The sequence below is a fragment of the Melitaea cinxia genome, chromosome 26, assembly GCF_905220565.1.
Source record: "Melitaea cinxia chromosome 26, ilMelCinx1.1, whole genome shotgun sequence".
Lineage (NCBI taxonomy): Eukaryota > Metazoa > Arthropoda > Insecta > Lepidoptera > Nymphalidae > Melitaea > Melitaea cinxia.
In genome coordinates, this window is record NC_059419.1 from 1,565,645 (window position 1) to 1,582,403 (window position 16,759).

Sequence of the window (16,759 nt, forward strand, 5' to 3'; positions counted from 1 at the left end):
CGTGCGGCGTGCGGGGCGTGCCACGCGCCACGGGGATAACTTGCCTAGATGCGCTGTTGCCGTTCTTATTACACAAACAAACGTGTCCGCTTCATCAGTTATTTTGCAATTTTTCTCAAATGACTCTCGAAATGCGCCTCGAACTGAAACTCGAACTGAACTGAAATCGTACTTACTACATATTTACTCAAAAATGTAGTACGACAACTAAATCTTTTACGCGTGTTTTTAAATCTGAACAATATTTCAAAATCCTTTGGTTGGGTGGATGTGAAGAAAGCAATAATTAATTTTGTTTCCCGTGTCTAGTGTTTGGAGCTAGCGCCTGCAGTGGTTGTAAATCTGCATGAATGAAATGGATTTTCTATACAAATAAAATAAATGGTAAGCTTCAGTTTTTCGATTATTTTTTTTTGTGAATCCCCATCAAAAAATGTCACGAGCCGCCTCTGATTACCGCAATAAGTACAAGTCTATTTGATCATTAAAGCATAATTATGTGAACTGCATCTACGCAATTCGCCCTTATCGTGTTCGTTTAGAGGCTCTGTACTCTTGAGATCTCTTGGCGAGACCCCACGGAAACTATCTTCGATATCTTGTAGAGTCCTGTCCTTTGTCTCTGGCATGATAAAGTATAAACAAGTTAGACAAGATACCACTACACCAGCGTATACCAAATACGTTATAGGAAGTCCTACATAATTAGTTAACACTGGGAAGCATTTAACCGCCGAGAACAAGTTGAAAGATAAAGCTAAAACGCTAATACCACCACCTAGTCCTCGATATTCTAATGGAAATATTTCTCCCGATATTGTAAACGGTATAGATGATAAACCAATAGTTAGTGAGCACATGTACAAAGCGATCAACGCTATGGGTAGCCATTGACTTTCAAATGGTAACGCGTTACTTTCTTTCGCAAAGACGTAGCAAGACTTTCCTATATATGAAAGAACACAAATAGCACCACTAGAAAACAAAAGAGTTCTTCTCTTTAAGATCTTCATTAAGTAAACTGCTCCTATATTACATATTAATCTTTCAATATCTAGCATAACCATTAAGAATTTCGCATTAGCATCAGGTCCAACGACTTTGTTTATGATATCCGTTGTATACGAGCTTATAACATTGATTCCGGCGAATTGGAACATGGTGTATATCAGAAACATAATGATTATAGGTTTGTAGAATTCTCGTTTTTTCGATGTTAATCTCAGATATGCAAAAAACCGTTTTGCTTTTACATGCAAAGCTAAATCTTGGTCAATAACATTTGAATTTCGGTACATTTTTTGGGCAGCGACCATTTTTTCAAACTCAGATTCCTGGTCTGGTCCCCTTCCTCTTAGCCAATAGAAAATTTCCTCACCCTCCTTGAATCTTCCTTTAGATATTAACCAGGATGGGGACTCTGGGTTGTATATGATTAGTAGAAGAGCAGTAAAACTAATGAAAGAACATGCTAAAGCGTTTTGTTGCCAACTAAATAATGCACCCAACCCGTGTGTAGATAGCACGCCAATTGTCAACGACAAAGACATACTAGTCAAAAACGCTCCTCGACTCTTAGGGTCAGTCATTTCTCCTATGATTACAGATCCCAGAGGTCCCAGCATACCCATTGATATGCCTTGGAGGAATCGTGCTGTTATCAAACCTCCCACACTGTTCACCATGAGTAGCAGGAACCAGCCAGTCAAAATAGGTAATGCTGAAAGTATATGGGACCATTTTCTTCCCAAGGTATCCATGAGTGGTGTGATGATGATGTTTCCCGTAATTAACGTGAATCCGATAACGGATGCTGAAACAAAATGAAAATTCATATAAATCACATTAAACTATCGTCCGTAAACCAACTTTACAGACAACTAATTTTATTATTATTCCCTGCTTCTTGTATAAATAAAATATCATAAAACTATGAAAGTTAAACTGTATAAAAATATTTTTAATGATCTTTATTTCTTACATCATCATCATCATCATCACTTCAGCCTATCGCAGTCCACTGCTGGACATAGGCCTCCCCAAGTTCGCGCCACACATCCCGGTCTTCCGCAATCCTCATCCAGCCTACACCGGCAATCTTACGTAGATCGTCGGTCCAACGGGCCGGAGGACGTCCCACACTGCGTTTGCCAAGACGCGGTCTCCACTCTAGGACCCGTCTACTCCAACGGCCATCGGTCCTGCGACACAGATGACCAGCCCACTGCCACTTCAACTTGCTAATTTTGTGGGCTATGTCGGTTACTTTCGTTCTCTCGCGGATAGTCTCATTTCTAATCCTGTCTTTGAGAGAGACCCCAAGCATAGCCCGTTCCATTGCACGTTGTGCGACTTTAAATAACTTTAAATAACTTTTTATTTCTTACGTGACAATTAATTCAGTTACTGAAAATGAGTCTACATGTTTGCATCGTTATAGCAAGCTCAGTGCTGCATCGAATTAAGTTTTTTTAACTAGTCAGCAGGAAGCAACAATATTATTTGTAATTTTGTATTGGTTATAACTTCTCACCTATCCATGACTCTTGACTGGGCGTTGCATGGATGTGAGAATCAGGGCGGCGCAGGCTCGGAATGAGGATCGCAGAGAAGCCTATAACGCAACCGTGCGCTGATATGTTGACGGCCACGCTCGACGTTAGGAGACACTGAAATTATGATAACAATAGGACCATAAAACTTAATTTTTAGAAACTTTACAAAATTACATATATTTTCAATCTACGACCCGGGAAGAATAGAGACACAATCATTGTAACTTATAGTAGTAGTTGGAACACAATATTGAGGGTCAGTTTTACGGCTTGTGCATAAAGTTCGTCTTTGCAAATAGAAATATCTCATAAACATAGTGGAATTTGATGGTAAATAATTGTGTTTGCTCGCAAACGAAAAAAAAACCGACTTCAATTACATCGACGAGTAATACAACGTAGATCGACGAAAAAATAGTCAAGTAACTACGCGTTATCAAATATTAATCAAAAAGTAGTTATCAGATCTCGATAAAATTTATATGTGACCATATGATAAACATCAGCTTTCGATTAAATCAAAAATTATCAAAATCGGTATACCCAGTAAAAAGTTATTGCGGATTTTCGAGAGTTTCCCTCGATTTCTCTGGGATCCCATCATCAGATCCTGGTTTCCTTATTATGGTACCAAACTAGGGATATCTTCTTTCCAACAAAAAAAGAATTATCAAAATCGGTACATCTAGTAGAAAGTTATGCGGTATAATACAACGTAGGTCGACGAAAAAAGCGTCAAGTAAAAACGCATTATTAGATATAACTCGAAAAGTAGTTGTTAGATCTCAAATAAATTAAAATGGGACCAATTGGCACACACCACCTTTCGATTAAAACAAAATTTGTCGAAATCGGTCCACCCGGTCAAAAGTTCTGATGTAACATACATAAAAAAAAATAAAAAAAAATACAGTCGAATTGAGAACCTCCTCCTTTTTTGGAAGTCGGTTAAAAAGCAATAATACCTATATCAAAAACAACAACCTGTACAACAGGCCCTAAGATTTCTTTCTTTATTACTTCCATTACTAACAGAAAATACCTAAAATTCAGTTAATGTAATATATCTCGGAGGGGTCGAATAGACATAACTCACAATTTTAAACATTTTTAAAACTGATTGTAAATAACGACCTTGTAAATTCAAGTGGCTAAGTTACCCATATCTGCAACCGTAAAATTGTTAAGTGATTATCTATCTAATACTCGTACTATTAAACGAGCAATTCTTGTATGTATATATATATATATATATATTTATATATATATATATATATATATATATATATATATATATATAATCTTCATTTCAGAAACGGCTCCAACGATTTTCATGAAATTCAGTATGCAGGGGATTTCGGAGGCGATATATCGATATAGCTAATATTCATTTTTAAAAAATATCGTTTTATCCCTATTTTTAGACAGTGAAAAAAAGGCTATAATATCGTTAGAATACCAAGGTAAATTTCGCACTTGTCAATAACTCAGATGGGAAATCGGCCGGTCGATATTGACCGGGAAGATCACGGTTCAAATCCCCATGTCTCCAGATCGACTTTTTTTCCTTTTTTAAATTGCACTCATGATTTTTTATTTAAATCATTACACCCTATCACAATCCACTGCTGGACATAGGCCCCCACAAGTTTACGCCAACAATGGTGTGAACTCATGTGTTTTGCCCATAGTCACCACGCTGGGCAGGCGGGTTGGTGACCGCAGTACTGGCTTTGTCGCACCGAAGACGCTGCTGCCCGTCTTCGGCCTGTGTATTTCAAAGCCAGCAGTTGGATGGTTATACCGCCATCGGTCGGCTTCTTAAGTTCCAAGGTGGTTGTGGAACCTTGTTATCCCTTAGTCGCCTCTTACGACACCCACGGAAAGAGAGGGGGTGGCTAAATTCTTTAGTGCCGTAGCCACACAGCAGTTTTTGTTATAAACCTACCTTGAATTCGCGATAAAGAACTGTTCACGTCAACATAATTAATTTTCTACCTAGGATACCGGTGGCTGTGAAATTACGAAGTGTAAGTGTGTTTGGTGTTAAAATAAAAAAATTATCAACTTTTTTCAAAGAGTTACTGTATCGATTTCGTGTCCCCGTTAATAGTAAGTTTCAATAACATGATGACACAAATATAAGTATCAATTAAATACAGATATTAGCAAGTTGAAGTGGCAGTAAGCTAGTCATCAGTGTCGCAGGACCGATGGCCGTTGTAGAAGACGTGTCCTGGAGTGGAGACCGCGTCTTGACAAACGCAGTGTGGGACGTAGTCCGGCCCGTTGGACCGACGATCTACGTAAGATTGCCGGTGGTCGCTGGATGAGGATTGCGGAAAACCGGAATTTCTGGCATAAACTTGGGGAGGCCTATGTCCGTAATTTCAATTAATTTATTAATTCGGCCAATTGTTGTAACTTCAAAATGATAGGTACTGTTGTACTAACAGTTGTTTCTATTACGTGTAAACGCAATGTTATTGACATTTTCTTACGTAAATAGTTATACGGATTTCCCTAAAATATTTGCTTAACCTATACAAATCATCTCGAAGTAATAAGCAGTCTTCAATTGTCTTGTAATATTTGACGTCATCAGCATATAAAATGAATTAAGAGTTCTGGATGCTATTGCCTTAATCATATATAGACTTACTATTACCAACGACAACTGCTTAAGATCGATTGGTAATATACGATTTGAACCAAGGATTCAAGTCTGAACAAATACACAAAGAAAATAGCTAAAATAGTATTTACTTATAATTTAAAAAAAGCACAGTTGGAGCGCTGCTGAATGTCGCGGAGGATATTCGTGGTGCAATGGATAACACCAAGCTCACTGCAATGGTCCTTCTTGACTTTAGCAGTGCTTTCAACTCTGTTGACCCAGATATACTAATTGGAACTCTCCGAGCGGTCAACATTTCTCCTACTGTTTTAGACTGGTTTCATTCTTACCTTTTCGGACGCCAGCAGTGCGTGAAAACCAACGATACATCATCGGATTGGATAGATCTCACTGCTGGTGTACCCCAAGGCGGCGTACTTTCCCCTCTACTTTTCTCAATCTTCATTAATAATATATCCAAAGTAATTTCTTCTCCCTACCATCTGTATGCGGATGATTTACAGTTATATCGACACTTTGAGCTGACTGAGTTGCATGAAGCTATTAGTGCTCTAAATTCGGACCTGGTTGAAATTCAGTCGTGGGCTAATACTTTCGGCCTTATCATCAATCCTCTCAAATCTCAATGTATAATTTTTGGCAGGAGCAGACTGACATGGAAAATTGACTGGAATTCAATACCTAAGGTTCAGCTATCTAGTGTTACAATCCCTTATTCTAATAAAGTGAAAAATTTGGGTCTAATAATGGATTGTAACATGACCTGGGTGGCTCATATCAATGAAGTCAGCAAACGTATGCATCACGCTTTCCACTCTCTCAAACGCCTTCAATTCTTTCTCCCTTTTTCAACCAAAGTTATGCTTGCGCAATCGCTTCTTCTCCCTATACTTGACTACGCTGATGTGTGCTACTTAGATGCGACTGCGGAGCAACTGAACAAACTAGAGCGTCTTCAAAATCTTGCTATTCGCTTTATTTTTGGCTTACGTAAGTATGACCACATATCTAACTTTCGTGCTCAACTTAAATGGCTCCCAATCCGCCTTCGCCGTGATATGCACATCTTGACGTTCCTCTACAGAATACTCCACGATCCTAATTCTCCTGCATACCTGCGTTCTCGTTTCCAAATTCTTCCTTCTCCCACACGTTCTAGGCGGTCTTGCATCACTACAATGCTCGACATACCGAAAAGCAACACAAAATTCCGCTTGCATTCTTTTTCGGTATATGGTGCATCGCTCTGGAACAAACTTCCTAAATATATCCAGCTTAGTCCTTCTATCTATACCTTCAAAAAGAAGCTAAAACAATACTTCCTCGCTCAAATGAATCCATAAATATCTTTTCATTAATGTTTACTTTTATTGTGTATTGTATAATATGTATATTATATGTGTATTTTATGTAGATATATATGTAATATTTATGTGTATGATCTTTATAAGTAGTAGTGTGTATATGTATATAGTATGTAAATGTAACGTATATATAAATAATATATATGCATATATTGTATGCTGTTAGAATATTATTTAATTAGCTTTTTATTTTTATTTTTAAGAATCTGTATATATCTACATTACTGCACTTTCTTGGCCTGCTATATAACATTAGTTCTCACTATCACAGGTTGGCTGGAAGAGATCTCTTTTAGAGATAAGTCCACCGTTGCTAACCAAATTTGTATATTAATATCTGTACAAAAATTTTAAGTGCAATAAAGAATATATAAAATAGTTTGGAATTACGGTAAAGACGGTAGTTGTCGCAGTGGTCGTAGCAATTTGGTAATACGACAGCGGTAACGAATATGATCTCCACACATGACCAATATTTGTATAGGCCGTAAGGACGTTTGCTGTCTTTTCTGGACCTCCGACACAGGAGTAAATGGCGTTTATTTATTTGATATTTATCTATTGACTATTTACCAAAAGTTCGAATAAAAATAAATATTTCAACGTGTGGTGAAGTTTAAGAAATTTAAGAAAATTATAATAAATATTATTATTGATATATTTTAAGGAAATGTGCATTAAAGATTTTTATTTCGCATAGATTAGCAGTTATATGTTGTTTGTTGGCCTCTTTATTAGGCACATAAATGTAAACTATGCGGTATAAACTGAATCTAGCTGTTTTTTGAAATGACAAATATTAAATAAATAGCGAAATATTTGACATGATAATTGTGTTTGCTTGCAAACGGAAAAAACTGACATCAGTTACATCGACAAGTAATACGACGTAGGTAGTCGTAAAACAGTCGATTAAATACACATTATCAATTTATTTGGGATGACTCAAGAAGAAATAATTATAGTATCATAAAATCCCACAAACAATTTTCCAAATATCTCTACATAAATTTTAAGTGTTTATTAAAAAGAAATTAATAGATAAAGCGTATTTTTCGGTGCAGGATTACATAGGTGATAAAGATGAGTGACGCTGTATTTCATGCTGTCATGCAAGATATTACTAATTTTATACTAAAACACAGTTTATGTACATATTATTTTCAAAAGAGTAACTGCGGAGTTTTTTGCGGTTTCTTCTATCCAGAATCTACATTCCGAGTTGGTGGTAGGTTACTTTAAAAAATAATCACTTATAAATTTGAGTTTGTAAAATAACGATTCGAAGGTGTTTTTGAAGCCTATTTGAATAAAGTTATTTTTGATTTTGATTTTTTTAGTACCCGTCAAATCACGATCAAATTTAAATGGGACCAGAGGAGCATCTTTCCTGTTCCCTAATCCTGTTGAAAAAAAAATCAAGAGTGAAAACAATAACTTTTTAATGTTGTTTGTCGTAATTACGTATTATCTGACTTTATTGTAGACGAACGGTACAATGATTATTTTTTTTTTATCACATATTTATATTCTAAGTACCGTCATCTCAACAGTCACTTCTACCCACACTAATTTAAGTATACAACATTAACACACATTCAAAGAAATTAAGTTATTTCAAGATTGGCATAAAATTAAAAGAAATCTTTTTCTTACGTTTTTGTCGTATTTCCAAGAAATATTTTAAAACTAAAATGCAACAACTAAAAAATTACTTATATATACAATATACATATTTCACTGAAATTAGACATTATAAAAGTCTAATAAAATCGATATAAAAAAGGGTACGCAACAACTCAAAAAACCACCATTTACACAGAAGGCAGTCGCGTCTTGAAACTGGGTTAAAAGACATTATTGCAAAAATAAAGATGAGGTGTGGGTATGTAAGTTAAATATATCAGTGAAATTAGAAATTATAAGTCCTTAATAAAATCGATATAAAAAAGGGTAAACAACAACTCAAGAAACTTAATTTATTCGTTAAACAAAAATGCAATTAATATAATAATATTTGTAATTGTACATAATTTTTTTTTAATTTATAATCTGCCTTTAAAACATAAATCGAACTTTAAAAAAAAGCAAAAAATATTTAAAAAAAAAATTACAGTCATCAAAAAAAAGTAACAAAAAGTTCTTCCTTGCCGCAGTATATAAATATAACTCTTTTTGTCCTGCTTACTCATTATTAAAATGACGATGAAATATACATTTAGTACGAAACAAGACGTGTGCACGGTGTCCTTACAGAGACTGGATGCTTGTCATTTTCTCGATAGCAGGATTATATAAACCACAATTAGAATCTGATAACAACAACTTTCTATTTGTTGAGATCTATCTGTTGAGAGAACAAAGACGTGCAACAACTTCAACGGAATTGGTGGTTTTTGAATTTTATTTGTATAGCAATAGCATGGCATTTGGCGCGAATTATATCAATATTATAGAATCTGAAGTCAAAATTAAATTAGATTGGATTGGCAAGAACGTAACTGGCCATTAGCGCAAATTAAATTGGCCGTTGAGTGTGAGGCATATTTATTATTATTTACAAGTTTAAATTAACGATCGCGAATAGAAATATATCATAAATATAGTGGATTTCATGGCTGAAAAAAATATCATTATGAAAAAATGTGAATCTGTTGAATAAGTCATAAGTCAAATAACGTCCGATAAAGAGGTACTCAGCAAATTAGCAACTAATTTCAACAAATTTTAGATGAAGATGTTGATTTTCAATTTTTTATCTAGCTTATCGTTAAGTTTAACAGATTTTTTTGCCAAATCGATATGAGCAACAAAAATAATTCATTAGCGACTATTTTTTTATTATTATTATTATTTTTTTATTTTACGTCGTATTACTTGTCGATGTAATTGATGTCAGTTTTTTCCGTTTGCAAGCAAACACAATTATCATGTCAAATATTTCGCTATTTATTTAATATTTGTCATTTCAACAAACAGGTAGATTCAATTTATACCGCATAGTTTACATTTATGTGCCTAATAAAGAGGCCAACAAACAACATGTAACTGCTAATCTATGCGAAATAAAACTCTTTAATGCACATTACCTTAAAGTATCATAATAATATTTGTTATAATTTTATTAAATATTTTAAATTTCACCACACGTTGAAATATTTATTTTCAATCGAACTTATTGTAATTAGTAAATAATTTAATATTTAATAAATAAACGCCTTTTACTTTTGTATCGGAGGTCCAGATACATACAATATATGTACGAGCACAAAACCACATTTAAAAATACCGACTTCAAAAACAAAATTATTAAATTTATTTTGGTTAATTTTTTTTAGTATGTATGTACTATAGCATTAGGTAATAAACCTGTAATGGTAGTATATTTATGACACTAAATAAATAATTAAAGTAATAAATAAGCAAAAAAATAACCTAGTAAAGTTTTTTTTAAATATTACTTGTATGTACTACCTGGGTTTGAAGTCGGTGCCAAGCCTTATAAAATATAAATAAAACTTAATATTTTAAACAGTGGCGTAGCGAGGGGAGGGCAAGGGGGCATCATGCCCCGGGAGCTATTCACAAATGGGCGCTAAATGGTCCGCTAAAACGAAAAAATTCTTGGACATATTATATGGTTTTCGATTGGGGGAGGGGGGTCTAGAAAGATATTGTGCACCGGGCGCGAGTTAAGTTCGCTACATCACTGATTTTAAACAACTTAAATAAATACTGCTGGTAAATTTCTATAATGAAATTCCTACTATGCTTGAGTTACTTTGCTCTAGACGAAGTCACGGCAATGTCATTCGGCTTGGCGCCGACTTCAAGCCTATCAAGAGATAGCATATACAAATAATATTTTATGGTATTTTATTAAACCTTTACTGTTATTTTTGCTTTTTAGTTTTTGAAGTTAATTTTTTTCTTGTAGTTTTTTTTAACTCTTTAGCCTCTAATAAGTTTTGTTACTACAGTAGGACTTTTCTAGATTAGATCAGGTAGACTATAGTAGGTTTCGTTGTTTTCTTGCATCAGCTATCTTCCAATGAAAGTCCCGTCAAAATGGGTCCAGCCAGGTTTTAGAGATTAGACGGAACAAACAGACAAACAGACTGACAAAAATTATAAAAAATGTTATTTTGATATACGTATGTTCCGTATATACATACATACGACTTTAGCGGTTATTTTAATATTACAAACAGACAATCCAATTTTATTTATTTGTTTAGATGTATAGATGAGGAGATTGTATTCGCTACCATCACTGTCCACTGATAAATGCGCCAACGACCATCCTCTTTCCAAATTATTTCAAATTATACTCGTAATATGTGAATACAGTGAGATGTTTGTCAAATGTCAATGTCAATACGCCTTTCCGATTATTAACCACCCATTTAAAATTAGACAGCTGAAAATTAGTTTCGAGGAAACAATTATTATTTAAATTATAAGAAGTCAACAACATGAAAGTGTAATCATATCTATTTAAAATTAACAAAATTCAAATTTATTATCCTGAAATAAAATTAAATCATCCATATCGCATCGCCGGCATCGCAGGCATCGCAGGCATCGCCCATATTATATTATCTACGTTTTCAAAATTCTATCTGAAATGAAATTATTTAATTCGCCATAAGCTGATTAGTGATTTACAGACACAACGATGTTCAAAAAAAATACATTAAAAAAAGAGTCATAGCAAATCAACTAAAAACTTCAAAATTGCTACAATATTAACATTAGGTACGTTACAAACTAATGTAGAAATTTAGTTACTACTAGTATCCCGACTTCCCACGGGTATTTAATAAAAAATTCAAAATATTTTTTTGCTCTAATTGTTTTTAAAATATCATAAAGCCTATGTCACCCGCGAATAGTGTAACTTCCCAACAGTGAATTTTCAAATCGGTTCAGTAGTTTCAAAGCCTATTCAAAACAAACAATCAAAACTTTCCACTTTATAATATTAGTATCTATAGGTAACCAATTAAGGGGCTACACTACCTCAGCTCGAATTCAGATTTCACTCGTACTCATGAGAATTGAGAGCGCTTGGTTGTTCATCGCGCGAATTATATCTATTTTCTCTCCATAAACATTACCAATAGTTATTTTTTTAAAAACGCAACATATAAAATGTTCTTCATACTTATTTCAATTACCATGCTTAATCTCAAGTCCATAACTTCTATATTAAGGTTTTAATACAACAATAGAGGTAACTTTACGATTTTTTTGTATCGAGAAAATTTTATGGAATCGTGTTTTCGAAACATATGAAAGATAGTTTATGTCCTGAACTTTATCATACATAAATTTCAAACTTAAACATTCAGTAGTTTGGAAGATATGGACATCCTGCCGAGTGGAAAATAATTTGAGGTAGCATACACTCTTAACTATATATCGCAAATTCGCAATGCTAGGCAAACTCATCGTGATTACATATCCTTATAGTTATTGATTATATTAGAAAGGAACATAACATAAACTAAATAAAAATATGAAATGTTATTCAATTTAAATATATCTCAATAAGATGGGTAGTATGACTAAACTTTAGCCGGGATTTTGTCGCGCAGAATTGTTGATGTACCCACCTATTATTTTATCTTTTGATGTGAATGTGTCCCTTATTTTTTATCACATTATTTTTAAATTTCCTGCGTTTTCTACAAAAATAGCAAATACCCTTTAAAGTATTCTAATCTACCCGACTACTCGTCAAAATTTAAAATAAACACGGTTACGGGCTAATCTATCTGATTTGGTAGAAAGGTATTTTCTTGAAAAGACGGGCCAAATAACAAAAGACTTAATTATAATATTCGGGAGCCAGTTATGTTATATTATATACAAATATCAAAATGCGAAACTAATTCAAAAATATCTTCTCATTATTAGGTACTTGAACATAATAAGCACATTTCAACTTCTTAATACCTACATTAAGATACTTATTAAAAAAGAAAAATACTTTTCAAATTTTTTCAGGCTCTCAGCCTTTCTAGAGCGCAAAGTTTACATTAGTGCCATTTTAATAGCAAATTAAATTTCGCCAATCATTTAAAATACCTCGTAGTGTATTGTTTTAGGTTTAAACAAAGCGAGCGCCATCTGTTGTCGGATTGTTCTGATCAGAACAGCAATTGAACTCAATATACAAAATATTATTAAAATAATTAACACAATGAATCTTATTTTAGTAACTAAGGAAATTACCTACAATTTTAACGTTGCATATTTGTCATACTAAACAAGATATTTATCGAAATAATATCATATTATAAAGCATGTTATGTTGTTATTCAGATGTAGGGTAATATAAAAATAAAACAAATTTAAATTTTAAAACAGTTTATTTACTAAATGCTAAAATATGATCATATTTAGCCTTAACTTATATACATCAACAACATTAAATAACATTCTAGAGGAATCTTATTTATGGCTCAATAAATTACTAATCAGTCTTTAACATAATATCATTAATACTGTTCTTTGGAATCTTGTAAATATAGGGTTCGAGTACTGTTTAGTCAACTTCCTCGATGGTGGGTCCACTGCCCTGTGCTCGAGGCATTCCTCCGGGCATACCACCCGGCATTCCTCCCGGCATGCCACCCGCGCCAGCGCCGTGCATTTTGCTCATGATGGGAGAGCAAGTACGTTGCAGATCACTCAACTTGTGCTCGTACTCCTCTTTCTCGGCCAGAGTGTTGTTATCGAGCCACTGCAGTGCTTCATCACAAACGTTGCGAGCAGTGTTCTTGTCTTCCTCGCTTAGTTTCGAGCCCGCATCGTCTAGTGCCTGCCGTACGCTAAAGACGTAAGACTCCAGCTGATTGCGTGCGGTGACTCGCTTCTGCTGCCTCTCGTCCTCCTCCTTGTACCGCTCTGCCTCAGACAACATGCGGTCGATCTCAGCTTGTGACAGCCGACCCTTATCGTTCTTGATGACAATGTTCTTGCTGCGGCCCGTGCTGTTCTCCTTCGCGGACACGTTGAGGATACCGTTGGCGTCCAGATCAAAGGTGACGTCTATCTTGGGCACGCCGCGAGGCGCTGGTGGGATGCCGGTGAGGTCGAACGTGCCGAGCAGGTTGTTGTCCTTAGTCATCGCCCGTTCACCCTCGTACACTTGGATCGTGACGGCTGGTTGGTTGTCGGCGTACGTCGTGAATGTTTGAGACTGCTTGCAGGGAATCTTACAGTTGCGCTCGATGATCTTCGTCATAACGCCTCCCGCCGTCTCAATACCCAGGGACAGAGGAGCCACATCAACTAACAAAACATCCTGAATCTTGGAGTGGCTCTCACCGCTCAGTATAGCCGCCTGGACCGCTGCGCCGTAAGCGACCGCCTCGTCGGGGTTGATGGATAGATTTAGTTTCTTCCCACAGAAGAAGTTCTGAAGCATGCTCTGAACTTTCGGTATGCGAGTAGATCCGCCCACGAGCACCACGTCATGGATTTGGCTCTTGTCCATTTTGGCATCTTTCAAAGCTTTCTCTACTGGTTCTAGAGTACCGCGGAAAAGATCAGAGTTTAGTTCCTCGAATCGAGCGCGAGACACACGGGTGTAGAAGTCGATTCCCTCATAGAGAGCGTCTATTTCGATCGTGGCTTCCGTACTTGATGACAAGGTACGTTTTGCGCGCTCCGCGGCAGTACGGAGGCGTCTCAAGGCGCGTGGGTTCGAGCGCAAATCTTTTTTGTATTTGCGTTTAAACTCGTCCGCTAGATGGTTCACTAGTCTGTTGTCGAAGTCCTCGCCTCCCAGATGAGTGTCACCGGCTGTCGCCTTGACTTCGAATAATGACCCTTCATCGATAGTCAAGATCGAGACGTCGAAGGTACCACCACCGAGATCGAAGATCAAAACATTTCGCTCGCCTTTCAAGTTCTTGTCCAGACCGTACGCTAGTGCAGCTGCAGTTGGTTCGTTGATGATTCGAAGGACGTTCAAACCAGCGATAGCTCCAGCATCCTTCGTGGCCTGTCTCTGTGAGTCGTTGAAGTAAGCGGGCACTGTGATAACGGCGTCCCGCACTGACGTACCGAGATAGGCCTCCGCTGTCTCCTTCATCTTCGTCAATACCATACTGCTTATTTCTTCTGGCGCGAACCTCTTCATTTCACCTTTGAACTCGACCTGGATCTTTGGTTTTCCGCAGTCGCTGACGACTTTGAAAGGCCAATGCTTCATGTCCTGTTGAATTTTCGGGTCATCGAATTTGCGTCCGATCAGCCTTTTCGCATCGAAAACTGTGTTGTTGGGGTTCAACGCGACCTGGTTCTTCGCAGCATCGCCGATAAGACGCTCTGTGTCCGTGAAAGCAACGTATGATGGTGTCGTCCTGTTGCCTTGGTCGTTTGCGATAATTTCCACGTTTCCATGTTGCCAAACACCGACACAGGAGTATGTTGTTCCAAGATCAATTCCAATAGCAGGCATTTTCTTCGATTAATTTCTAAACACTCGTAAAAACACTGGTAATAATAACGTTTCTCGAACTTCGCTTCGGTTTGCACCGAACTCTTCGCCTTTACTGTTTCGTTTTTCGAATTATACTGAATTTACGCGCCGAGCTCGCTGCTTATATATCAAACGAATAAGGAGCCGCGAATAATCTACCCGTCACTAGAACGAGCAAATCAGATCACGGCTCCCCTCGAATATTCGCGAACATCATTTCATCCACCAATGAAAAGAAAGCTTATCTGAGGGAAAGAAATAGCAATATCGGAGAACAGTTTTGGGGTAGCAAGCACAAAATTTTTGCCCTTTTATAGGCTAGCAAAATATAAATTATTTAATAATATTTTATTTATTTATATATTATTTTATTTTGTACTTTATTGTACACCAGAAATATATTACAAACAAAGCATAAAGATAGTTACAGACAGTGAAGTACAATGGGCGGACTTATGGCTAATTAGCCATTTCTTCCAGACAACCCATTTTATTAATTATAATAGAATAAAATTGAAAGTCAATAAAGTAATTCATTTGGTATACTTTCACTGGTATACTTTTAAGTACCATAATTAATACTTGTTAAAAGTATTTTTTGAATGTGTCATTTACTTATTTTGTAATATGTATAGATAGGTCTTTAATAGAAATTTACAAATCAATAATATTTCAAAAAAATTTTATCTCTTTATTACAAATATTTAATGTAAAATAATATCTTTTTAATCTGACATTAACTTTATAAAATTATTATTCGTGTGACATAATGAAATTGAGTACATTTTAATCACATTAGGTACATAATATTTATATTTTATAGATATTGTATTTAGCTTAATAGGTAGCGATTTAGCATATTTAGTTTACTGTTTTTTTTTTTTTTTTTTGTATTTACATTCTAGCGTATCGATTTCTTAATTTTATGTATTTATTGAAGACTTTATTACAGATTCAGAATAACATTAAAAATAATTTTCAGTTTAATAGATACCGATAGTAAAACAAAAAAATAAAAATATATATATAAATGATATTATACTTCATTAAAAATCCTCATTTTTGTGCTATATGTGTGAAATTTTACGACATAATTATAAAAAACGAAAAATAACATAATACATCATTTAAAATTACAAGAAATAGTATGTCCAATATTCATATAAAAATATGGCCACACTGACGAATGGCAATTGTTCTAGACGTATCTGGATCTGTCGGGAAAAGAAAAGGACAGCTATTAAAAATTTACATTTGTTAAAAAGAGAGCGTGTATTCATTCACTCAAAATGTGCGACGATAAAAAGGGTAAGGGTCGCTTTCAAAGTCCTAGAAATTTCTAGAAAAAGATTTATTATTCGTTACGGTAAAACGGTTCGGTTATGAATAAAATGAATATATGAATTTGCATATATTACATTCTTTATTACATTCTTTTTACATCCTTAAGTTTGAATTGTCATTTTTCGTAATATATACCTTTTTAATTTAGAACAGAATTTTAGAACGAGGAAATAACTGTTAAATAATTAGATATTAAACATAAACGAAAATTGTAAAAATATAAATAGCTTTGTAAATTATGAGTTCAATAACTATTTTTTTATCAGGTAGACCAATATATATATCAAACTTTGATAATAAAACTAGCATATACTAGCGACTTCATCTGCGTCGCTTCATATATTATTAATGTGTTTTGTTT

At 35.1% G+C, this 16,759-nt stretch overlaps 2 protein-coding genes across 5 annotated transcripts; both read right to left on the minus strand.

The window, feature by feature from the left end:
• Window positions 1–385: 385 nt before the first annotated feature.
• Window positions 386–6,413, minus strand: LOC123666396 (sugar transporter ERD6-like 14). Its single transcript, XM_045600490.1, has 3 exons — window positions 6,207–6,413; window positions 2,534–2,669; window positions 386–1,813 (listed from the first exon to the last, which is right to left on the minus strand). Exons 1-3 carry the CDS (start codon window positions 6,411–6,413, stop codon window positions 474–476), a joined length of 1,683 nt encoding a protein of 560 aa, XP_045456446.1. The 3' UTR covers window positions 386–473.
• A 6,502-nt stretch (window positions 6,414–12,915) lies between these two features.
• Window positions 12,916–15,220, minus strand: LOC123666535 (major heat shock 70 kDa protein Ab-like). Of its 4 annotated transcripts, none has more exons than XM_045600646.1 (2): window positions 13,204–15,033; window positions 12,916–13,143 (listed from the first exon to the last, which is right to left on the minus strand). In XM_045600646.1, the coding sequence occupies exons 1-2, from the start codon at window positions 15,031–15,033 to the stop codon at window positions 13,111–13,113; spliced, it is 1,863 nt and encodes a 620-aa protein (XP_045456602.1). In that variant the 3' UTR covers window positions 12,916–13,110. The 4 variants fall into 4 exon arrangements, with proteins under 4 accessions (XP_045456602.1, XP_045456601.1, XP_045456600.1 ...); XM_045600645.1 differs by having other exon boundaries at window positions 12,916–13,148; window positions 13,200–15,033; XM_045600644.1 differs by having other exon boundaries at window positions 12,916–13,138; window positions 13,169–15,033.
• Window positions 15,221–16,759: the final 1,539 nt, after the last annotated feature.